The sequence below is a fragment of the Cyanistes caeruleus genome, chromosome 31, assembly GCF_971803275.1.
Source record: "Cyanistes caeruleus chromosome 31, bCyaCae1.hap1.1, whole genome shotgun sequence".
Taxonomy (NCBI): domain Eukaryota; kingdom Metazoa; phylum Chordata; class Aves; order Passeriformes; family Paridae; genus Cyanistes; species Cyanistes caeruleus.
This window is the reverse complement of record NC_141731.1, coordinates 3,166,396-3,189,472: the sequence shown is the minus strand read 5'-3', so window position 1 is coordinate 3,189,472 and position 23,077 is coordinate 3,166,396. Positions and strand designations below refer to the sequence as shown.

At 53.3% G+C, this 23,077-nt stretch overlaps 2 protein-coding genes and 1 long non-coding RNA gene across 3 annotated transcripts; 1 reads left to right on the top strand and 2 right to left on the bottom strand.

Annotated features, from left to right (window-relative positions):
- Positions 1-142: 142 nt before the first annotated feature.
- LOC147648731 (uncharacterized) lies at positions 143-2,358 on the bottom strand. The gene is made up of 3 exons (XR_015279990.1): positions 2,317-2,358; positions 1,760-1,891; positions 143-277 (listed from the first exon to the last, which is right to left on the bottom strand). It is a non-coding gene; the product is annotated as an uncharacterized LOC147648731 (long non-coding RNA).
- A 5,553-nt stretch (positions 2,359-7,911) lies between these two features.
- On the bottom strand, positions 7,912-17,162 carry LOC147648730 (uncharacterized). Its single transcript, XM_086866596.1, has 2 exons — positions 17,062-17,162; positions 7,912-10,003 (listed from the first exon to the last, which is right to left on the bottom strand). The coding sequence occupies exon 2, from the start codon at positions 9,883-9,885 to the stop codon at positions 9,160-9,162; it is 726 nt and encodes a 241-aa protein (XP_086722722.1). The 5' UTR covers positions 9,886-10,003; positions 17,062-17,162; the 3' UTR covers positions 7,912-9,159.
- A 166-nt stretch (positions 17,163-17,328) lies between these two features.
- LOC147648729 (uncharacterized) lies at positions 17,329-20,396 on the top strand. Its single transcript, XM_086866584.1, has 2 exons — positions 17,329-17,465; positions 18,349-20,396. Exon 2 carries the CDS (start codon positions 18,376-18,378, stop codon positions 19,114-19,116), a length of 741 nt encoding a protein of 246 aa, XP_086722710.1. The 5' UTR covers positions 17,329-17,465; positions 18,349-18,375; the 3' UTR covers positions 19,117-20,396.
- The last annotated feature ends 2,681 nt before the right edge of the window (positions 20,397-23,077 follow it).

The window sequence follows — 23,077 nt, the reverse complement described above, 5'->3', positions numbered from 1 at the left end:
TAACCTCCTGTCCCGCTGCTGATCTCTGCAGAGGCTCTTTGCTTTCAGGGCCTCTGGCACTCGTGGCCTGCTCAGTCCCAAGAGCTGCGTTTTATGCCCCTCTTCCTGCCCTTCACTCTGTCCCCTGCTGAGTCAGCCTTACCTGGCCATTCTCCAGTGGCTCTTCCACCTGCTGCCCCAGCTGCTCTTCCTGCTCTTGGGCTGGGAACAGCTCTCCCTCAGGCTGGCACGGCCGTCCTGATAAAACAATCTGCTCCTGCTCTTTCTCTGGATGGACCTGCAGAGAAAGCAAGAGAAGATGGGCTTCAGCTTCTCATCCAACATTTGTGGGCCAAGACTCAAAGACTGATGGGCTCCCACGTTTCCAAAGCTCTGTGCTGCTGCTCTCCTGCCTTGTTCTCTGCCCGTGGGGAAGCACAGATTCCAAAGGGACCCTGGCAGTGCAATCAGGGCCCATCTGGCACTGAATCTCCAACAGACTCTTGGGCAGCTGACAGGAAATGTGGGGCATTTCTCAAGGGCCTCCCTCCCCTTCTGCTGTGTCCTGCTTGTCTCTCCCTAGTGACTGACAGCCAGCCCTGTCCCACAGCTCCATCCTGGCTCTGCAGGGTCTTCCTGGGTGAGCTCAGCCCTTGGGAGAGACACTGCTGGAGTTCATGTTCTTTTCAGGCCTGCACTGCCACTCCTGCCCCTCTGACATCCACACTCTTGTTAGAAATCCTGCTCAGTCAGGAGACAAGGATGTGTGCAATTTGATCCTCTGCTGCAGGTCAGAGAGCCTCTATGGCCACCTCAGGATATGGAAGAGGACCAAGGTGTTTCTCCTCCCTCTTTTGTCAGCTGAGAATTCTGAGTGGCACTGACAGAGATCCTCAAAAGGCCCCAGCAACAAATTAATTGACACACCCCTAGGGATGCCAATGAAGGAAGCCATGGGTCATGTAATGCATGTATGACCAAAGTCAGCAAAAACCACCTAAAACATGGACTTGTCCCACCTCACTAGGACAGGCAAAAATTTATAGGTTAAACAGGGAGTGTCAGGACAGAAGAGGCAGGAGGAGGAAAACAGCTCTGAGGAGAAAAAACAACCATCTCTAAAGGGGTTCTTAGCAACACAAGACAGCGCTCAAGGACTTGCAGCTTTGCCCCCACACTAGGCTCCAATGCAGTTTCCAAAGCTGCAGACTTCACCACAAAACATATCAACAGAAACTTGCCACTTGTGGATTTTGCCTCAGAAGAAGGGTTCAGAACTACACAGTTTGTTTCTTTGGCCACACAGGACAAGAATGGCCGGCCACAGCTTCATGGACAACACAATCATCTCCTTGCAGCTTATCAAAAGCCAAAAGACAGGTGGCCTAAAAGACTCTGCAGAAGTGAAGAATTACTCAAGGAAACTGCAGAACACTTCTCCAGGTCATGCAGAGGTTTCCAAAAAGGGACAGCAAACAAAGCAAGCCCTGTGAGCCCCAGAAATGCCGTGTGAGCCCTTGGCCATGGCTTGGCAGAAGCCAAGAGACAGAGCTTCCCTGAGCCAAGCAGCCAGCTGCTCACCCGCAGGCAGCAGCGCTTTGGGGCCTCAGCACGACGGCTCAAAGCCCAATTTCCAGCTGCCACGGGATGGGGGAATGGCTGGGTGCTGGCAGGACTCCAGCACTCAGCATCCTCAGCCAGCAACAGCAAGTGCTGGCTGCTCAGAAACTTGCAGCTCTGCCTTGCACTAAAGACAGCAGCACCCAGCACTGGCACTTACTGTCTGGGCATGGTCAGGCTGGGCTGTGACCACAGCTGGAGGCTCGTGCTCCTTTTGCTCATTTTGCTCCTCTTTGGCCTCTTCTCCAGGAGCAGAGGGAGCCACAGCAGAGTCTGCTCTTGCTTCTGGGCTCTGTGGACAGATGGTGGAGTTAGGGACAGGCAGCTCCCTATCATTTAGAACCTTATTTCTCTTCAGCTCTACCAAGCACAAATCATCAGCTTTGATAGCAATGGGATTCTAAGTCTCTGCAACTAAATCAAAATGGGTTAATTCAGCCAGGCTGCAAATAGCTCTGAATTAGAGAGTTCACCCTGGCTACTATCAGCAAGCAACGTTCTCTCTGCAAAGCTGAGCTTTGAGTTCTTTTAAAGCTCTTCAATGGAAAATTAGGAAATAGCCAACAATGCCTTTGCTATTGCTGTTGTAAACATGGAAATGGATCTTCTTTCAGCCCACCCAGCTGGCCCTCTGCACTCTACTGCCACAGGCCAAGCTCACAGTTCCCTGCACAATTCTGAAACACCAGGAACATCAAATGTTCCTTTCTGACTCACCTCAGGATCGGCACCTCTGAACACACGGCTCAGATGACCTGCAGTGGGCAAGGAAAAGGAACCAAATTCTTTGAGAAAACTGGAGAGAACCGTGGCCTATTTAGAACAGCATCTGAGAAGATCTCCCAGTCTACGTTTTCAAAGGTGTCCTGCTTGACTGGTGTGGTTTAAAGCAGCAACTGAAAAATCACTAGAAAACTTATTTATTTCTTGCTGTGAGATATGGATTAGAACAAGAGAAAAACAGGCTTAAAACTTAAATGGAATAAAGAAAGTTTATTGACAAAAACTACAAGAATAAGAAACGAGAATGAAACTTCCAGAACAACCCTTTTCTCCCCCACTACCCAACCATTCCCTTGTTTACATGACAACATAGAGACAAAAAAACTTTGGAACTTTGGTGTTTACAACAGTCCCAATTCCTGCTAGAGTCTTTTCATCAGTCTTTGTAGAGAAACAGAAGTCTTCTTCTGCTATCTATGGAGTTTCTCACAAGAAAATGATTTTTCTTCATAGCTTTCTATTTCTCTGATGCCAGCTGCCGGGAAATCTGCCATCAGTTGTCTCCTCCCATTTCCCATCACTCTGAGGTGTGTTATGGGTCATGAGTCTAGGGATGTCATTTTTATGAATGAGTTATTCAAAGGCAAAAGTTCTCTTTATCTGTTTTTGTGAGCTTCTCTGGAAACAGAAGTTTTCTCTTTTTGCTTCTTAAAAGCCACAAATCTTCAACTATTACTTCTCCCGCTCTGTTCCAGCATCTCACAGTGTCACAACTACTTCATCATTTGCTCAAAATCCACACTTGGAAACACTCCATTCCTCCCAATATACTCTGTCATGAATTAAAGGCGGTTTTTTCAGAACACTACTGTCCATCTCCATAGCTTTAACAGAAAAATATTTCAGCTTATTAAAGCATCTCCTTATTTCTCTTCCCTCTCTCAATTTAATTTTTTTCTTCACTCTCTTTGATGGGTTGATGGTTGATCACTTCCTCTCCCTCTCTCTGGAAAAAAAGGATTAATCTGCAAGTCTCATGCAGGTAGTAAAAGAGTTAAAATCTTGCTAAAGCTGCAGATGTTGATGGTGTCAGGTTTCAGTTCAGTGGCAGAAACTGCAAACCAAGTCAGGCCGGCTCCGTTTCTCCCCCCACCCCGCCCTCTGCAGCCTTGTCCGGCCTGGAGGGGGGGAGGAGGCCGAGACAGAGCCCTGTGAGCTCGTCAGAAGCCAGAAACCAAAGAGAGCAAGAAATTCCCGGCCTCACATCTTCAGGTGGTGTTCACAGGTTGATCTCACTTCTCAACAGTTAAAACCGCTGCCAATTCTCACCCATGGCCAGGAATTAGTCAGGAGAAAAAACTCCCATCAGCCTCCAGCAGTTTCAACTTCCCCAGCTCTCAGAGCTATCTTAAAAGTAAAGTCACCCCAAGAGATTGAGCCAGCAAAGTGAGGAAATGACAGACTCTGCTGCCACAGGCTCTCCCGTGGAGGGAACAGAAGCCCTGCAAATGCTGCCCGCAGCCCCCTGGCTACAGACACCCCGTGTTTTGCTGAAGGTGTTGACAGGAGCTTGACCAAACCAGGGGCATCCTCATGGTCTTTGTGTTTCAATAGCAACCCGGTCACTAAGAAAGAGCAGGGAGACCTACAAAAGCCAGCTCAGGTTCCAGCCAGGGAAAACCTCTACTTACGTGCCAGGTTGGTCAGATAATAGCCGGAATATCCGATGACATAAATGCTGCAAACTGCAACAGCGAGCTGCTCCATCACTGTAGCACTGCTGTGCCAGTTTGCACACTCTGCTCCACCACAAGAAGAAACACGGCTCCTGTCAGTGTGCAGCTGCCCACTGACAAACGCCTCAAGCAGGAGGATGCTCCTGCACTGAGCAAGCCCAAGAGCTGCTCTGACCCTGAGGCCTTCCGTGCACCAAGGCAACCTTGGGATGTCACCATGACAAGGTGGCATCCATGCCCTGACATCACAAAGCCAATGCTCTGCGCTGCTCTGGGAATTGATGCAGAGCAACACAACCTTCCCTACAGCAAACACAAAATTGCCTGGCAGGTTCTCCTCTGTCACAAAGGGTCACAAATCCTTTGGTGGGCTGTGGGAAATGGAAAGACAGAAACTTCCACAGATACTGAAGGATTTGATTGACAGCCTTGGAAGGAGCTTGGATTCATGCAATGCTAAAGGTTCACAGACGCTGAGTCGAGAATTCATAAACTTATGTTCCTATAGCTGCAAGTAAGAATATGCCATAAGTAAATAAAAAACTGCATTGAGTGAGATGGTGGAGAGATTTCAACTGTAATTGTGTGATTTTATAGAGTAAGCTATGAATCTAAATATTATCCTAAGAAGCACATGTGTGTAGGTGAGCTAGCAGTGTATTGGGTGAAAAGCAGACACAGTGCAGCAGAACTTGGCAAAGGTGAAAGGTGATTAAGTAATAATAAACCTCTTCAATTTAGTGCATTAGCCAAAAATCTCAAATCAGCGAATCTCAGCCACTGCACCAGGCTGAAGCTGAGGATCCCCAGCCAAGCTCAGAGGGAGGAGAACACAGCATTTGTGGGATCCTTTCCAGTCTGACTTGCTTTAGCTGGAGCCTGGGGGAGGAGAGAGCAGGAGAAGGGTTGGCTGAGTCCTCTCCCCTCTGCCTTGCCCTTCTCTGCTGGATCCTCAGTTCATCGCACACCCACCCCAAGACTCCATCCCCATCCTACTGGTGCTGACAGGATTAAAGGAGATAAAGAGGAGATTAAAAAGATAGAGAGGAGAGAAAAAGAGAAGTTTAAATGCAGTTTAAATATGAAAGAAATGCACATGTTAGTGAGTGCTGAGAGTTCCAAGGGAGCTGAAGGGTTTGCGAAGGGCCAGGAGCCCGTGAAGGGCTCAGGAGCTGCTGCTGCCGGGAGGGAGGAAATGCACCAATGGCTCCCAGCAGAGTCTGTGCTTTGAGGCTCTTTCCCAAACAGCTGCAGGAGGGAAAGCAGCTGAGTTTGGAGGAAGAGTTTTCTGCTGAGGTTTCCTGTTTGGAGCTGTCACAAGCTTGAGCTGCTCAAGGGAAACGCGGCTCTGCTTCCAGCAGGGCCCAACTGCCCGGGAGCACAACTTGGTTCCCTGGCCCTGAGCCAACGGGCAGCAGCAGCTTCTGTTCCCTCCTGGCTCTTGTGTCATTTCCAGCAGCACAAGACACACCAAGAAAAGCTCCTCCAGAACATGCCATAAGAAACACAACCTGATTTCATGGCATGGAGGAGCTCTGACAGTCCCACGGGCTCAGGGTTGTTTGTCAGTGAACAGAGCAGGGAAAAGCACAGACACATTCCCTGCACAGGGAATTCACAGGAGGAAAGTGCAGCGCTGGAGGATGTGCTTGGATACAATGTTCCCATGGCAGTTTTGGGGATAAAATCGTCAGCAGAGATAAAAGAAAAAGTGCTCCCAAGGGTGGGCTGGGGAGGGCTGGTGCTTCCCGGGAGGCTCCCGAAGCTCAAGAGGACAAAGCCCAGACCTTGTCCAAGCTGTGAGCTGGGTCTGAGCCAGAAACCAGGGGGTGGCAGAGACATTGCTGCTGAAGGGCTTCAGATTGCCAAAGCTAAAGTGTCCAGCATCAAGGAACAACTTGAGGTTATGGAAGTCCCAGTGCCCACGTTCCATCCCCTCATTTCAAGCTGAAAGCAGAGCGCCCCTTGTGACTCTGCTTTTTAATAATCAATGTCAAACTTCAACAAAATTCCCTTAGAAAGACCCCATGAAGGTTCGCACTGTGAGAGCTCACTCGAGGCAGCCCCAACTCCTGCCCTGGTTCAGTCCCTGTCAAGCCCACTGTGCTTTCCAGCTGCTTTGCTCCAGCTCCCCCCAAATCACCACGAATTCCACTGAACTGAAACAAATCCAAATCCTCGTGGGTCGGGACAAGGGCAGGGAGAGGTCACTCAGGGATCATCATCAGGGGCACAACAGCCCGACCTGGGGAAATGAACTGAACTTAGGACTGAGCAAATCAGACCAGGAGAATGAGGATTAAAATCAATCTTGAGAAACACCTCCTCCCGCACCTGAACTTTTCTGTCCGGGCCGCTGCTCGAGGGGCACAGAGAGGGGCCCGGCCTTGTCCCTCCAAACCTCCCTGGGAATCACCCCAGAGCCCTCAGGCTTCCTTGTGCCCATCCCCGGGGCCCCTTGTCCCTCTGAATGGCTGCCGTGGCTCTCCCAGTCCATCCCAGCCTCTCCCAGTCCATCCCAGCCTCTCCCAGTGACCCCGCCTGTCCATCTCGCCTCTCCGTGGATCTGCCGCCCCTCAGCCAATCAGAGCGCGTCTCTCTGGTGACTCATCAGTTGCCGGGCAGATCCACAGAGCCGAGAGCCCCGCGCTGGACTCGGCCACCCAGTGCCGCGCACTTCATTCCCAGTCCCGCCCAGTGCCACCACAGTCCCGCCCAGTGCCACCACAGTCCCTCCCAGTGCCACCACAGTCCCTCCCAGTGCCACCACAGTCCCTCTCGGTGCCACCACAGTCCCGCCCTGTGGACCCAGAGTCCCTTCCACTCCTTTTTAGCCCATTCCCAGTCTACTCCGAGTTCATTCCTACTTTACTCCCAGACCTCCGCACTTACTTCCAGTGTCCCAGTATCCACTCTCATCTCTTCAGTGCCACCCCAGTCCCTCCCTGTCCATTCCCAGTCCCTCCCAATGCCACACCACTCCTCTCCACTCTCTCCCAGTGCCCATCCCAGCGTGTCCATCTCGCTGGTGCCCTCCAGCTCCCAGCCCGGCCCCGGCCGCCTGCTCTGCTCCCTGATGGATTTCTCCCCTGCCCACATCCAGCTGAGCTGCTCCCAGGGCCAGCAGCAGCTCTCGGGCCACGTGTTGGCCACTGCCGTGCTCCCCAGCGGGGACTGGAGCCAGCAGCTCCTGGTGCTGCTGGAAACCGCCCCCGGCATTGCGGGCTCAGCTCCAGCTGCTAGGTGGAGCACGGCAGCCTGGAGCACCCCCTGAGCCGGCACTGGGGCACGGCCCGGCCCCCACAGCGCCGGGGGCAGCGGGGGAGGCACTGGGGGGGCCCAGAGGGGGATTGGGGTGTGCTGGGAGGAACTGGGAGGGAGTTAGAGATAGACTGGTTTAAACTGGGGAAGGGATTGAGGTGCTTAGGATGGCTGGGAAGGGGTTTGAAGAATGTTGGGGAGGGTGGGATGGGGTTCTGGGGGTCCTGGTGGACCCTGGGAGGGAGTTTGGGGGTGCTGGGTGTCACTGGGAGGGATTTGAGTGAGCCTGGAGGGGCTGGAAGGAGATTGGGGATTGGAAAGCAGGGATTGGGATGAGGTTGGTTGTGCTGGAAAGAGACTGGGAGGAGTCTTGATGAGTCCTGGTGGGCCTGGGAAGGGACTGGGAGAGGGTTTGGGGGTCCAGGGGCAGTGGGGAGAAATTGGGAGGGGGCTGTGGGATCCTGAGAGGAACAGGAGGGGCTCTGCTCGGTCCTGGGGAGGCTGGGAAGAGACTGGCAGTGATTTACCAAAATAGCGATATTGATCCAGTATCAACATCAATCTGTTAATGGACAAAAAACCTCTCCAACAGTTTAAAGTTACAAAGTGGATGTTTAATCACAGCACTGGGCGAGTGCGGGAGTCACCCCTTAATACGCACTGCAAGTTGACAAAAGATTCCAGTGTCTATTTATTTACAAAAGTCTTAAATATCCAAAATACTAATACATATTAATACTAATGCATATGCATAATGCTAGCACCTCCCATGTTCCACTTCGGATTAGAATTCATGGTAATGATTTTAATGTCATTACGCCTGCATGGTTGGCTCCCCAATTTGAGGAGGGGGTCGTTTTGGTGAGGAGGGTTCATCAAGGGATGAAGGAAAACCGCTCTTCCTCACTCTCACCATTCTACCTTTACAATGGTTGACATTACAAATGACATTTGGTACAACTCCAGTTTCCTCCCTTGTGACTTGGAAATGGGTTTCCTGATGTAAGGTCTGTGATCTTCCTGAACCCGTTTATCAGTTTCTCTTTTCTCATTATAAGCACAGCTGAACAAACATACAATGAAAAGTAATTTTTTATCTAAGTCCGAGATTCATTATCTCAAATCCTGTTTCTCACTTAATCATTAACTCGAACTAGTTCCAGCAAGGCCTATCTCTAGCCAAGATCCCTAATTTTTCTAAAATTCTTAATTGTTTAAAATTAGTGACTCCAGAGGTTTCAGAGGGTCCTGGGTAGGCTGGGGGAGACTGGGAGGGTCCTTGGAGGGGCTTGGGGTGTCTGTGAGAGGTTTTGGGGGTCCTGACCTCTGCAGATGCCCCAGGGACGCCATCAAACGCTGCCCAACGCAAGATGCTGATGGGGATTGGAGTCTCAGTGTTGGGCTTCGTCTTCTTGGCACTGGGGCTCGGCTTCTGCCTGCGCAGGAAGGTGAGGGAGGGTTCTGGGGTCGTGTCTCCCTCACCCAGAGCGTTTGTGCTCACCTCTGGGCCCCCAAGCCCGGTGTCACCCCCTTTTCTCTGCCCACACAGCTCCTGAGGCAAAAGGTTCTTGAAGATTCAAAGTCAACAATTCCCATTGTCATTCTGTATCCTGTTGAATTTTCATTCCCCTGTTTCATCCAGGTGCCCACAGGGAGCCAGGAAGATGTGGAGCCTCCCAGCCAGGTGTCTTCCCAACACGCATCACCAGGACCACGGATCACCAGGGCTCTGCCCAACGGGGGTCACTGGGGATCATCCAACGCCCATCCTCCCATGGGGGATGGAGCTGGAGCAGCGCACGAAGCTCTTCCCGCACTCGGGGCACTCGCAGGGCTTCCCTTACTGGTGCCTACGTTGGTGTCGGGTCAAGTTAGAGCTCCGTGAGAAGTTCTTCCCACACTGGGGACACTCGTAGGGCCTCTCCCCAGTGTGGATGCGCCGGTGCCTGATGAGGTGGGAGTTGCGTTTGAAGCTCATCCCGCAGTCGGGGCAGCGGAAGGGCCTCTCGTCTGTGTGAATCCGCTCATGTTTGAGGACATTGGAGCTGGTCTGAAACCTCTTCCCACACTCAGGACACTCATAGGGCCTCTCCCCAGTGTGGATGCGCTGGTGTTTCCTCAGGTTGGAGCTCCACCCAAAGCTCTTCCCACATTCCAAGTAGGTGTAGGGCCGTTCCCCTGTGTGGATCACCTGGTGTCTCATCGGGTCAGAGATATTTCTGAAGCTCTTCCCACATTTCCCACACTCATAGTGTTGTTCTCTCATGTGGATCTTCTGGTGATTCCTCAGGCTGGAGCTCTGGCTGAAGCTCTTCCCACATTCTCCACACCCATAGGGCTTTTCACCAGTGTGGATCCTCTGGTGCTCGATCAGGTGGGATCTCTTTCTGAAGCCCTTCCCACATTCCAAGCACTTGTGGGGCTTCTCCCCCAGCTCTGAGCTCCAGCTGGATCTCTGGCCGTGTTCCTGGCACTGGGGGGATCTTTCCTCCTCGCAGCTCCCTGGACTGGGTTTCCAGCCCCTCCTCATGCAGGATCTCTGGGGCTTTTTCTCCTCCTCTGCCATCTGGACACAGTTTGGGAATGAAAATTCCTGGTTAGGAGGAAAAGGAGAGGAGAGCGCCTTGGACTGGGGGTTCCTCCATGCCCAAGTTCATCTCAGGAAGTCATTGGGCATCTTGTGTCTGTAACAAAGCAAAGCACCAAGATTCAGCTTAAACAAGAAAACAATGATGAAAAACTACCCAAACACCAAATTCAGGAAAAACCCCCTCCAGAATACAAAGATTCGGCCCCTGCAAAAAAACAAAGCACCAATATTTAGCCCAAAAAAGTTCAGAAACACCAAGATTCAGCCCCATCAAAATCGTGGATCCCCTCCCCAGTCACCTCCAGGGCAACACTCCTGGAACTGCACATACAGGGAGAATGGAACGTTGTCCTGCTTCCTCTTCCTTCTCTCCCACCTCCTCCTGTGGCCCTACTCTTCCTCCCACTCCTCTTCCTCCTACTATTTCTCCTCCTCCTGCACCTGCTCCTCCCACGTGAATCCTTAGACCGTTTTGTTCTTCAACCCTGCTTCTCCTTCCCTTCTCCTCCTGCCCCCAGGCCCAGCACCCACTGCCGCCTCCCTCTTCCCCCCCAGTCCCACAGCATCCCACCGCAGGGGCACGGATGCAGCTGGGCCAGCTCGGCCTGGGGCAGCGCTGGGCTCTCGGCCGCTTCCGCCCGCACTCGCTCCCCACTGCAGCCGCTCCCGCCACCACAGCGCGGGGGGGGCCGGCCTTGGCGCTCCCCCCTCCCACCTCCCCAAATTCCCCTCCAGGGGGGCGCCAAGGCCCGGGGGGGAGGGGCGCAGCTGGGATCCAGCTGGGGAACGCTGGCAGCTGCGGCTCTGCCTGGACACTGATGAGTCATCAGCGCCGCGCGCTCTGATTGGCTCAGCCCTGCCTGAGCCCTGCGCCTGCACCAAGGGGGGACACCCTGCTCCAGGGGGGATGGCCCCAAAACGGGGCAACCCCAGCAAAGGAACAACAACAAAGCCTCTTCACAAACTGATCCCCTCAACCTCACTGCACATAGGGCCAGGGACGTGGACATAAGGAAGTGACAGGAGGAGCCATCAGCTGCACAAAATGTTATTAATTGATGACACAGACTGCTGTTCAGCCAAGGTCCTGCTAAATTCATCAACTTCCAGAAGAACAACAAAGACTTAACACAGCCATCAATATCCTTAGCTATACAAAAGTGAGGTACATATTAAGGGGGTATGTGGGAGGTGCATTGGGAAGTCTGTGCCTCTCCAGGACTTCAGCCAATGGGGAAAGGGAGAGGGAGATGTGACCAAGAAAATTAGGATGAAAAGGAGGCTGTGTCCTCCAATAATTGGAGAGACCCCATGGGAAATGTCCCATGGCCTCGCCCTATTTTTATGAATGAAATTACTGTTACAGGACTCCTCTGTCTTCCTTGTGGACAGAAACCTCTGGGGATGTCAATTTTTCCACACACCTTGGGGCTCCTCCGCAATTCCTTCCACCGTCCGGGCCGGCGGGCAGTGAGTGCAGCTGAAGGGGCCTCACCCAGTTTGGGGGATCGGCTCCCTCGGCTGGCGGCGGCACCGGGCATTGATTGGGTACCCGAGAGTGAGCAGGAGACAGACGAGGGACGGATCAGGGCGGCTCTCAAGAGTCGGCAGGGAGAGAGCACTGAAAATCTCAGCAGTGACTACAGTGGCATCTTCAGGGAGTGAACATGGCAGGGCACCCAGGGAGGGGACAAAAGGGAAAGCCACAATGGGGTCCCAGCAAAAGGGATGAGGATCCCAAAATATCTCTCAAGGGTCCCTTGGGAGCATGTGGAGGTCGTTTGCACATTCTCCCAGAGGGAATTAAGGACATGGACACCCAGGGGGGCAAGAAGGGAAGTCCAGAAGGGATTTAGACAACAGGGGATGGATGGTGTTGGTGTGTTGGGAAGGGATTGGCTGAAGGGGAGTGTGCAGGAATGTGCTTAAGGCAAGAAGCAGGAGGAGGAATCCATGGGATAAGAAAAAGGATAATGGAAAAGAGGAAGAGAAAAATACTGAGGATTGGGATGTGTTTCAGAAGGGTCTCATCCTCCAAATTTGCTTGCTTACTCAGATCCTTTGTATCCCAGTTTTCCAGGACAGGAAAACAAGGAGGTGAGGATTTCAGGGGGTTTCTCTGAGCTGGGAGCGGCAGGAGCGGGCGCAGAGCTGCGGCACCGGGAGCACGGGCTGGGGGCCTGTGGGGAGCTGTGGGGCCGGGCCGGGGCTGTGGGGCAGCCGGGGCTCAGCGCCGGGCGCTGCCTGAGCCCAGCACCCCCCGGGCAGGGCCGGCAGTGGCCCCCGGCCCCCAGGAGGCTGCGGGACGCCCCGGCCGCTGCCCGGCCCCGTGGAGCTGCCGGCCCTGCCCGCCGGGGGGGCCGCCTTTGGACACTGCGGCAGGACAGGGACCGGCTCTGGGATACGGGCTGGGGAGGGGAGCCTCAGCACAGCCAGCACGAGGAAGGAACAGCTCACAAATGGCGATTAGACCTGCAAGGATCCACATGATCTTTTAAGCATTTCCTGCTGGGTCCCTGGAGACAGGAAGGATTTTGCAGAAAGCTCAGCAGCTGCCACAGGATGAGCACCCACAGGCACTGAGGGGGGCTGCAGCAGCGACAGAAGAAGCCCCTGCAGCACTTGCTCACAAAGGCTCAGCAGCTGAATGCAGCAAGGGATGAGCAAAAGGCCAAGCTGAAGGCAAAGGCCATGGCACACTTCCTACAGCCCCTGAGGGATCAAGCCCAGGGCCCAAGGGGGCCCCAGCACCCAGGGGACACCCTCGGCCACAAGCACCTGGCACAGGCATTGCCCTCCTGGCCAGGGCACAGCCCACCCAAACAGCCCCTGGCAAGGAATCAGCCTTCCAGCTGCAGGGCACAAGGACACTGCAAGCACAGACAGCAGCACCCTCAGCACCAGCAAGTCCAGCCCTTGATGGACACGCATTCTTAGCGGTGGCACAGCTCCCATTCCACCAGGGACCCACCACACTGCAGCCCTTGGGAACATTCAGGGTGGGGCTGGATCCAGAGGAGACCTTTCCTGATGGACACAGGGGCCTCTCTATCCACTCAGAACCTCACACCTAAGGGGGAAAATTGTTAAGGTATATTTTAATTAATAAGGCACTAAGTGAGAAAGATGAGTAGTTGACTTTTATTCAGCCACTATTAGCAGATGTGGAGGATGGGTTTAAAATGCAGGAATTTTTCTTTGCTCACAGTTGTGATTGTAATTTACTGGGAAGGGATTTGATGGCTAAACGGGGAATGCAGATTAATGTTGCAAAAGGTGATACAGAGGCTGGTTCTGTTGTACCTCTGTGTCAAATGTCTGGCAGAGCCATGGCTGAAGTGAACCCACAAGTGTGGGCAGACCCAGAGAAACTGGCAAAATTAGATATGGAGCCTCTCCAAATTTCCCTGAAGCAACCAGGACAAGAGGTGTCGAAAAGCAATCCCCTGTTCCAAGGGAGGGAAGGAAGGGCTCACAGCCTGTCTGGGAGTCCTGCTCAAGGCACGGCTTGGGGAGCCAGGGATGGCTCCCTAGAATGCTCCTATCCTGCCAAACAAGAAATCCAATGGAATCCACAGAATGCTGCAGGACCCAAGAAGAAGAAATGAGATGATGAAACCGAGACACCCCACACTCTCAGATCCTTACACCAGCCTCAACCAGGTGCCCTCCTCACACTGCTGCCATTCACAACTTGATGCAAAAGATGCTTTCTGGGGATCTGCCCACTTCCAGAGGATGCAAACACAATTCTGCCTTGGGCTGGCAACAAGAGGTAGAAGGGAAAATGCTCAAGACATGGACGGTCCTTCTGCAGGGATGCTCGGAAGCACCGGCCTGATTGGGGCAAGCCTTGCAGGAAATACCAAAGGAATTGACCTCACCCCCAGGGACTGGCTTAATGCAGGATGTGGATGACTTGATCCAGTCAGGAGGACAAGGAGAAGAGGCAGAGGAAGCCTCTGTGAAATGGCTTCATTTCAGGCTAAAAAACAGCTTTGAGTATCTGAAAAAAAAGAAAGGGCAAATGGTAGAGAAAATGGTTAAATATTTGGGACCTATATTGACAGAAGCTTTGTCTTGTATTGACCCTGAGAGGGTCCAGGAAATCTCAGAAATAATGTGACCCTGGACTAAAATGGAGCTGCAGCAATTCTTACAATTAACAGGGAATTGCAGGAGCTGGATTGAGGATTCTCTCTTCTAGCCAGAACATTGTGTGAACTTTTAATCCCCAGATAGCCTCAATGTTATGGGGTGGACATAAGAAAGAGAACAAAACTTAACAAAATGAAAATAATAAAATGATTGATGCCCCAGCCATGGCTCTTCCACACTCAGAAATCTGAATTGCAAGGGAATATTAAACAGGCCACCCCTGAGCCTGCACTGAAGGCAACGCAGCAGCAGCCAGGGCTCCCCAGCGGGGGAAGCCCCTGGGCCTGCCCACAGATCCTCTGCTCAAATCCTCGGCCTGGCCACCCTCCTTTGCCATCTCCAGCCACTGCGGGACAATCCTTGCTCTCACTCTTGCAGCTTCAGGCCTTTCTGTGCCTGCCCTCGCCACAGCTGCTGGGGAAGGCACCGGGACAATTCCACTCTGCCTCTCAATGACACTCACACTCTGCCCTGCCTGGGATTAGCTGCTGGCAAAATAGACCAACTTGAAAATGGCTTCAAATCTTATTTCTCTAAAGGGACTTGGTTTGCCTTTGCCTTGGGGAAAGGAAATTTAAAGGTTTTTTTAAGGGATGTTCCACCACTCAGCAGAGATGAAATTAACATCTCAACAGACTGGGAATAGCCCAAAAGATTCCCCCCAAGATAACGACCAGCAACAAAACATCAACACCCAGCAGCAAACATCAACCAACATCTTACCCCAGACACTGCCCCAGGCACAGCTGGAGACACCTGGTCTGGAAAAGGCTGAGCAGAAAATCCAGGAGTGCCCACCTAATTCACATCAGAGGCACAGAAATCCCGGTGCAACAGGAAACCAAATCCTAACAACTCCACACCTTGAAACCAATGAACATTAAACCAATGGATTTCTATGGGGTCAGAATGTATAAATTTAGGAAAAAATTAGTCAAACTCATGTGTCATGGGATGATTTTCTCTGCACACCCAGCCTAAGTGTGCATGAAATTATTCCTGTTGCACATTCCGGCCAGAATCAAGTAATGCCTTATTTCTCTAAAGACATTGTTGAAGAGTTTTTGCTTTTCACAGTTTCAGTGAAGGGATTACACCATTAGAATATTTTTTCATAATAATTTTATTTCCATATTGTGGGTTCTGTTTGGGCCAGTGTTGTGAGAATCAGTTTTTAGTCCTAGTTGAATAAAAAGAAAATACTTGATTGCTTTGTAATTTCTCTTTTTATGTTTGTATGTGGCCCATACTGATGGCAAAAGGATGGTATGGGTTATCTTATGTTCACATTTAAGATGTATTTTGAAAAACTAGAAAAGCTTAAAAGGTGGCCCTTTAACTCGTAAACCACTAATAGAATATTTTTTTTGTCAAAAAAAGAAAATCGGCAAAGAAGGCACCAGCAGGGAAGTGGGGAGAACACTTGAATCACCCCCAGCTGCCCAGAAAGAGAAGCTTTGTTCCAGGTAGCCAGGAGAGGAGCTTTAGAAATGCAAATGAACACTGATGGCCCAAAGCCTGCACAATGGCCCAGGGGCTTTGGGTATCAGACCATTGGGGTTTATTTGCTGCCACAAGTTCAGGGAAATCAGTTGGGAATCCACGTATGTGATGATTTCATGAGAGAAAAGCTGACAATTGATGCAGCCCTGGCTAGAGGGAGCACCCAGAAATGGGGAAAAGATGAACGACCACCAGAACAAATCCTGCAACACCATGGACCAGACCCTGGGAACCCTGATGAATTCACATCAGGTACCAGAGAAACCATTTCTCATTTCAATGGGATAATTAGATTACAGGATGCCATTGAAATAATAACCAACCACACAGCTCCAGCTCCTGACCTTCCCCCCAACCAATCCACTCAGATGAGGAACACAACATTTCACCATGGGATGGGATCAGATTACCTTTTAGTAGAAAAAGGAGAGGTTTGGGAAAAGTTACGTAACTCAAACTGCTGATGGAAAACAGATGGCAATGGAAAAGTAGTAAAACAGATAACAAAGGAAATACCAAAGCAGCTCATATACTTGACCTGGAAAGGATGGGAATGGGACACACTTTTGTGGTTCCCTCGCAGACCATGGGTTAAACAAATGCTGTTTCTCCTCTCATGTGCTACAGCAACTCTCATCTTTTTACCATGCACCACACCTTGCTGAGTGCAGCTCATTCAGCAGCTGAGCAAGGGGATGCAGGTGGCAGCCAGGCCTCCTGAGCCACAAACGGCTACAAAAGGACAGAGAATGAGGGCACTGAGAGCAACCCCAAAAACAAAGAACACCCAGGAAGAAAAAACAGAGACCATGAGAAAATCTGCTTGGAGATAGGGCCAGGGACTTGTACATAAGGAAGCAATGGGAGAAATCACCAGTTTCAGAAAATGTTACTAATTGACAAGGACTGCTGTTCAGACCAAGTCCCGCTACATTCCTGAACTTCCAGAAGAACAAACACTTCACAGAGACAGGAATATCGGGTGTTATACAAAAAGGACATGCAGCAGGCGGATCGGGAAGGCTGAACCTTCCAAGCACCTCGGCCAGTGTTGGGCAAAGGGACAGGGACATGCGGCCGGGAAAATCAGGACAAAAACGAGGCCGCGTCCTCCAACAACTGGAGAGAGCGCACGGCAAATGCCCCATGGCCTCTCCCTTTGGGCAGCAATAAAGTCACTTGCACACCACTCCTCTGGCTCCTTGGGCCACACAAACCTCTGGCGCCGGGAATCTTCCCGCCCGGCCCCGGGCCCAGCGAAGCCACCTCCGGCCTCCCGACACGAAGCGGGACGAGCCAGCGCTGCTCCGGCACCGGCTCCTGCCGAGGCCCCAGCGGCAAGGAGACCGCGGGCAGCCGCTCCCGCAGCGCCCTCAGCCCAGGGCCAACACGGGCCGGCCACGGCACAAGCCACCCGCCACAGCCCCCTGCCGCCCCCTCCCGGGCCCGCAGCGAGCCCCGAGCCCCCGCAGAACCGAGCGCGGCTCCCACCTGCGATGGCCGGGGCCGCCTCCGAGCTCCGCCGCCGCCTCACCGGGCTCCGGCCGCTGCTGCCGCCGCTGCCGGGCCCGCACAGACGCTCCGGCAATGGCGGCTCTCCTGCCCCACGGCCGCGCTGGGGGCGGCAGCGGGGTTGGGCTTGTTCCCGCTCTGCCCAATCAGCGCGCGCCAGAACCACGAGTGACGGCAGCAGCAGCCAATCGCAGCCAGCGGCGGGCTCTGCACACGGCACGGGCTCGCCTGCCTTGGGCTGATCTCGGCCATTTCTCGGCCCCCTGGGCTGAGGAGCGGCCCCGGCGCTGGGCCCGGCCCGGGCAGGAGGCCAAGGAAGCGCCGCTGCGCTGAAGCGCCGGGAGCTCGGGGTGCCCGGGAGCTGAGGGCGCTGCGAGCTGGGGGTGAGTCCGGGATGGAGCAGGGCATGCCGGAGCGAGGCCAAAACTTTGTGACTCTCCTTCCTGTCCCGGGCGGGGAGCCGAACACACAAGGAAAGGCTCGGGGGTCGGGATGAGGGTGGGGACAGTTCAATCCTTGGTCACGGGCACAGCACACCTGACTTGGGAAAATTAATTGAATTTATTATCCAACATGTCAGAACAAGAAAACGAGAAGTAAAGTAATTCCTACGGAAATCCATCTTCCCCCCAGCTGTCCCTCCTTCCCGGGCTTAACTTTGTGCCCCTCTCCGTCCCCCTCCCCGCCCAGAGGCACAGGGATGGGGGTCACAGTCAGCTCATGTCACTGCCTCCCCCTGAGGGCCAGGAATCCTTGTCCTGCTGCAGCCTGGGGTCCCTCGCAGGGGCCAGAGTCCCTCAGGACCAGGCTGCTCCAGCGGGGATGGCCAGGGGGATCCCCGAGTGCGGCCAGGAGCCACTTGCATGGCCGTGCAGGGGCTTCTGCCGGGCTCGGGGCCTCTCTCAGGCACCCCCTGCTCCGGCCCGGCCTCACTGCCCCCCTCACCCCCCATGCAGCGAGTGCCCGGGCAGGGAGATGCACGATTTTCCCGGGGCTGAATCTCGGTGTATCTGAGCTTTATTGGGCTAAATGTTGGTGCTTTGTTTTTTTGTGGGGGCTGAATCTTTCTATTTTCGGAGGATATCAGCATTTTGGTGTTTTGGAAGTTTTTGATCTCTTTTGATGTTTGGAGGATGTTGGTGCTGAATCTTGGTGTCCTGGAGGTTCTTTCAGACACAAGATGCCCAGTGACTTCCTGAGAGCACCTTGGGCAAGGAGGTACCCCCAGCCCAAAGTGCTCTTCCCTTGTTTTTTCCCCCAAACCAGGATTTTTCATTCCTAAGCCGTGGCTGGATGGAGGAGGTGGAAAAGCCCTGGAGAAGCCGCATGAGAAGGGTCTGCAAACCCAGCCCAGGGAGCTGCGAGGAGGAAAGATCCCCCCTATACCAGGAACATGGCCAGAGATCCAGCCAGAGCTCAGAGCTGGGGGAGAAGCCTCATGGTGGGGAGAAGCCCTGCAACTGCTTGGAATGTGGGAAGGGTTTCAGGTACAGGTGCGAGCTGATCCAGGACCAGGTGATTCACACTGGGGAAAAGCCCTACAAGTGTGGGGAATGTGGGATGAGCTTCAGCTACATCTCCTACCTGAGGGAACACCAGAGGATCCACACTGGGGAAAAGCCCTACGAGTGTGGAAAATGTGGGAAGTGCTTCAGCAAGAGGTCCAACCTGAGGGCACACCAGGTGATCCACACTGGGGAACGGCCCTACGCCTGCTTGGAATGTGGGAAAAGCTTTGGGTGGAGCTCTGACCTGAGAAAACACCAGCTCATCCACACTGGGGAGAGGCCCTATGAGTGTACCGAGTGTGGGAAGAGGTTTCAGTGCAGCTCCACTGTCATCAGACATGAGCGGATTCACACAGACGAGAGGCCCTTCCGCTGCCCCGACTGCGGGAAGGGCTTCAAGGACAACTCCACCCTCACTCTCCACCGGCGCATCCACAGTGGGGAGAGGCCCTACGAGTGTCCCCAGTGTGGGAAGAGCTTCTCACAGAGCTCTCACTTGACCCAACACCAACGGAGGCACCAGTAAGGGAAGCCCTGCGAGTGCCCCGAGTGCAGGAAGAGCTTCGTGCGCTGCTCCAGCTCCATCCCCCATGGGAGGATGGGCGTTGGATGATCCCCAGTGACCCCCGTTGGGCAGAGCCCTGGTGATCCGTGGTCCTGGTGATGCGTGTTGGGAAGACACCTGGCTGGGAGGCTCCACATCTTCCTGGCTCCCTGTGGGCACCTGGATGAAAGCAGGGGAATGAAAATCCATCAGGATACAGACCAACAATGGGAATTCCTTGAGGAGACTGGATTTGTTGACTTTCAATCCTAGAGAACCTTTTGTCGCTGCCTCAGGAGCTCTGTTGGCAAAGGAAAGGGGGTGACACCGGGCATGGGGACCCTGAGGGAACACACATGCTTTGGGGGAGGGGATATCCAAACTTAGGGACCCTGTCTCACATTCTTGCTCAGGTAGATGCTGAGCCCCAGAACCAGGAAGACGAAACCCAACATGGAGACTCCAATCTCCGTCAGCATCTTAATGCAGGTGGCATTTCATGGCGTCCCTGGGGCAACCGCAGAGGGCAGGACCCCCAAAACCTCTCAGAGACCCCACAGGTACCTCAAAGGACCCTCCTAGTCTCCCCCAGCCTGCCCAGGACCCTCTGGAACCTCCTTTGGACTAACTAATTTTAAAAAATTAGGTATTTTAGAAAATTTGGAGATCTCAGCTAGAGACAAGCCTTGCTGGAGCTAGTTAGAGTTAATGATTAAGTGAGAAGCAGGATTTGAGATAATGAATCTCGGACTTAGGTAAAAAATTACTTGTCATTGTATGTTTGTTTAGCTGTGCTTATAATGAGAAAAGAGAAAGTGATAAACGGGTTCAGGAAGATCACAGACCTTACATCTGGAAACCCATTTAAAAGTCACAAGGGAGGAAACTGGAGTTGTACCAAATGTCATTTGTAATGTCAACCATTGTAAAGGTAGAAAGGTGAGAGTGAGGAAGAGCGGTTTTCCTTCATCTCCTGATGACTCCTCCGCACCAAAACGACCCCCTCCTCAAACTGGGGAGCCAACCACGCAGTTGTAATGACATTTTAAACTGATTACAGTGCATTTTAATCCAAAGTGGGGAATGGGAAGTGTTAGCATTATGCATATGTATTAGTATTAATATGTATTAGTATTTTGGATATTCAAGACTATTGTAAATAAATTCACACTGGAATCTTTTGTCAACTTGCAGTGCGTATTAAGGGGTGACTCCCGCCCTCACCCAGTGCTGTGATTAAACATCCACTGTGTAACTTTAAACTGTTGGAGAGGTTTTTTGTCCATTAACAGATTGATGTTGATACTGGATCAATATTGCTATTTTGGTAAATCACTGCCAGTCTCTTCCCAGCCTCCCCAGGACCCAGCAGAGCCCCTCCTGTTCCTCTCAGGATCCCACAGCCCCCTCCCAATTTCCCCCCACTGCCCCAGGACCCCCAGACCCTCTCCCAGTCCCTTCCCAGCCCCACCAGGACTCATCAAGACTCCTCCCAGTCTCTGCCCAGCACAACCAACCTCATCCCAATCCCTGCTTTCCAATGCCCAATCTCCTTCCAGCTCCTCCAGGCTCACTCAAATCCCTCCCAGTGACACCCAGCACCCCCAAACTCCCACCCAGTGTCCACCAGGACCCCCAGAACCTCATCCCACCCTCCCCAATATCCTTTAATCCCCTTCCCAGCCATCCTAAGCACCTCAATCCCTTCCCCAGTTTAAACCAGTCTATCTCAAACTCCCTCCCAGTTCCTCCCAGCACCCCCCAATCCCCCTCTGGGCCCCCCCAGTGCCTCCCCCGCTGCCCCCGGCGCTGTGGGGGCCGGGCCGTGCCCCAGTGCCGGCTCAGGGGGTGCTCCAGGCTGCCGTGCTCCACCTGGCCGCTGGAGCTGAGCCCGCATTGCCGGGGGCGGTTTCCAGCAGCACCAGGAGCTGCTGGCTCCAGTCCCCGCTGGGGAGCACGGCAGTGGCCAGCACGTGGCCCGAGAGCTGCTGCTGGCCCTGGGAGCAGCTCAGCTGGATGTGGGCAGGGGAGAAATCCATCAGGGAGCAGAGCAGGCGGCCGGGGCCGGGCTGGGAGCTGGAGGGCACCAGCGAGATGGACACGCTGGGATGGGCACTGGGAGAGATGGGAGACGAGTTGTGTGGCATTGAGAGGGACTGGGAATGGACTGGCAAGGACTGGGATGGCACTGAAAGAGATGAGAGTGGATACTGGGACACTGGATGAGGGCGTGGAGGTCTGGGAGTGAAGTGAGAATGAACTAGGAATAGACTGGGAATGGCTAAAAAGGAGTGGGCGGGACTGTGGTGGCACTGGGAGGGACTGTGGTGGCACTGGGAGGGACTGTGGTGGCACTGGGCGGGACTGTGGTGGCACTGGGAGGGACTGTGGTGGCACTGGGCGGGACTGTGGTGGCACTGGGAGGGACTGTGGTGGCACTGGGAGGGACTGTGGTGGCACTGGGCGGGACTGGGAATGAAGTGCGCGGCACTGGGTGGCCGAGTCCAGCGCGGGGCTCTCGGCTCTGTGGATCTGCCCGGCAACTGATGAGTCATCAGAGAGACGCGCTCTGATTGGCTGAGGGGCGGCAGATCCACGGAGGGGCGAGATGGACAGGCGGCGTCACTGGGAGTGACTGGGATGGACTGGGAGAGGCTGGGATGGACTGGGAGAGCCACGGGAGCCACTGGGAGGGACAAGGGGCCCCAGGGATGGGCACAAGGAAGGCTGAGTGCTCTGGGCTGATTCCCAGGAAGGTTTGGAGGGACACGGCCGGGCCCCTCTCTGTGCCCCGCGAGCAGCGGCCCGGACAGAAAAGTTCAGGAGCGGGAGGAGGTGTTTCTCAAGATTGATTTTAATCCTCATTCTCCTGGTCTGATTTGCTCAGTCCTAAATTCAGTGCATTTCCCCATGTCGGGCTGTTGTGGCCCTGATGGTGATCCCTGAGTGACCTCTCCCTGCCCTTGTCCCGACCCACGAGGATTTGGATTTGTTTCAGTTCAGTGGAATTCGTGGTGATTTGGGGGGAGCTGGAGCAAAGCAGCTGGAAAGCACAGTGGGCGTGTGTCCTGCGTTGATTATGATGTTAAATTGTATCCCCATTCGTCCACCTAACCCAGACACAGGTTTTGTATTCTTAAAATTCCATCTGAGAGTAAAAGTGAGTGGAAAAGAAGCACCAAGTCTGTTATCAGACTGCACTTGCTCCCCCCGCATCGGGAGTTTTGACTACAGCACAGACAGACAACAAGACACAGATCGCCTTGGCTTTCCAGCTAGCCGGAGCAGAGAGGTCTTCCTGGACTGTTTTCTTTCCCTTTTCCTGAAACGAATCGAAGCTGCTCTGGACTGGGGACTCGGGGGAGCACCGGGAGCACCCCTGGACTACCGGGAGCCCAGCCTGGGCAGCGGCATTTTCCAGCGCCAGAGGGACTGATAACAGAGCCAACACCCCCAGGAAAGAGACCCTCTGAAGTTCCTCATCTCTGCTGAAGGGCGAGAGGTTTTGTAATTTGATATCGTTCATTTTTGTGCTGGGTAGTGCTGTGCCTGGGAAATAAACAGGTTTTTTCCACTCCTCTCAGAGAAATCTCTTCCCGAACTGGATGGGGGGTGGGAGAAAGGGGCAACGTGGGTTTGCTTCCCGGGGGAACCCACTGGAGGTTTTGTCCCAAATTTGCCCTAAACCAGGACAATCACCCAAATTACACAAAAACATCAGAAAATTTCAGAAACATCCCTCAAAATTCTAGAAAAAATGACAAAAAATGGCAGAAAACACCCAGAAAATTTCCTAAATCTTCTCAAATCTCTACCAAATTCCAGAAGCATCCCACATAATCTCCAAAAATTTCCGCACAATCTAAGAAAAACCCCTCAAAACTCTTCAAGACTCCTCAAAATCCCACCAAATTCCAGAAAAACCTCACAAAATTCCAGAAAA

What these genes read in the sequence shown, in the direction of transcription:
- LOC147648730 (XM_086866596.1), bottom strand. Translation starts at nt 9,885, where the DNA reads ATGGCAGAGGAGGAGAAAAAGCCCCAGAGATCCTGCATGAGGAGGGGC.
- LOC147648729 (XM_086866584.1), top strand. Translation starts at nt 18,376, where the DNA reads ATGGAGGAGGTGGAAAAGCCCTGGAGAAGCCGCATGAGAAGGGTCTGC.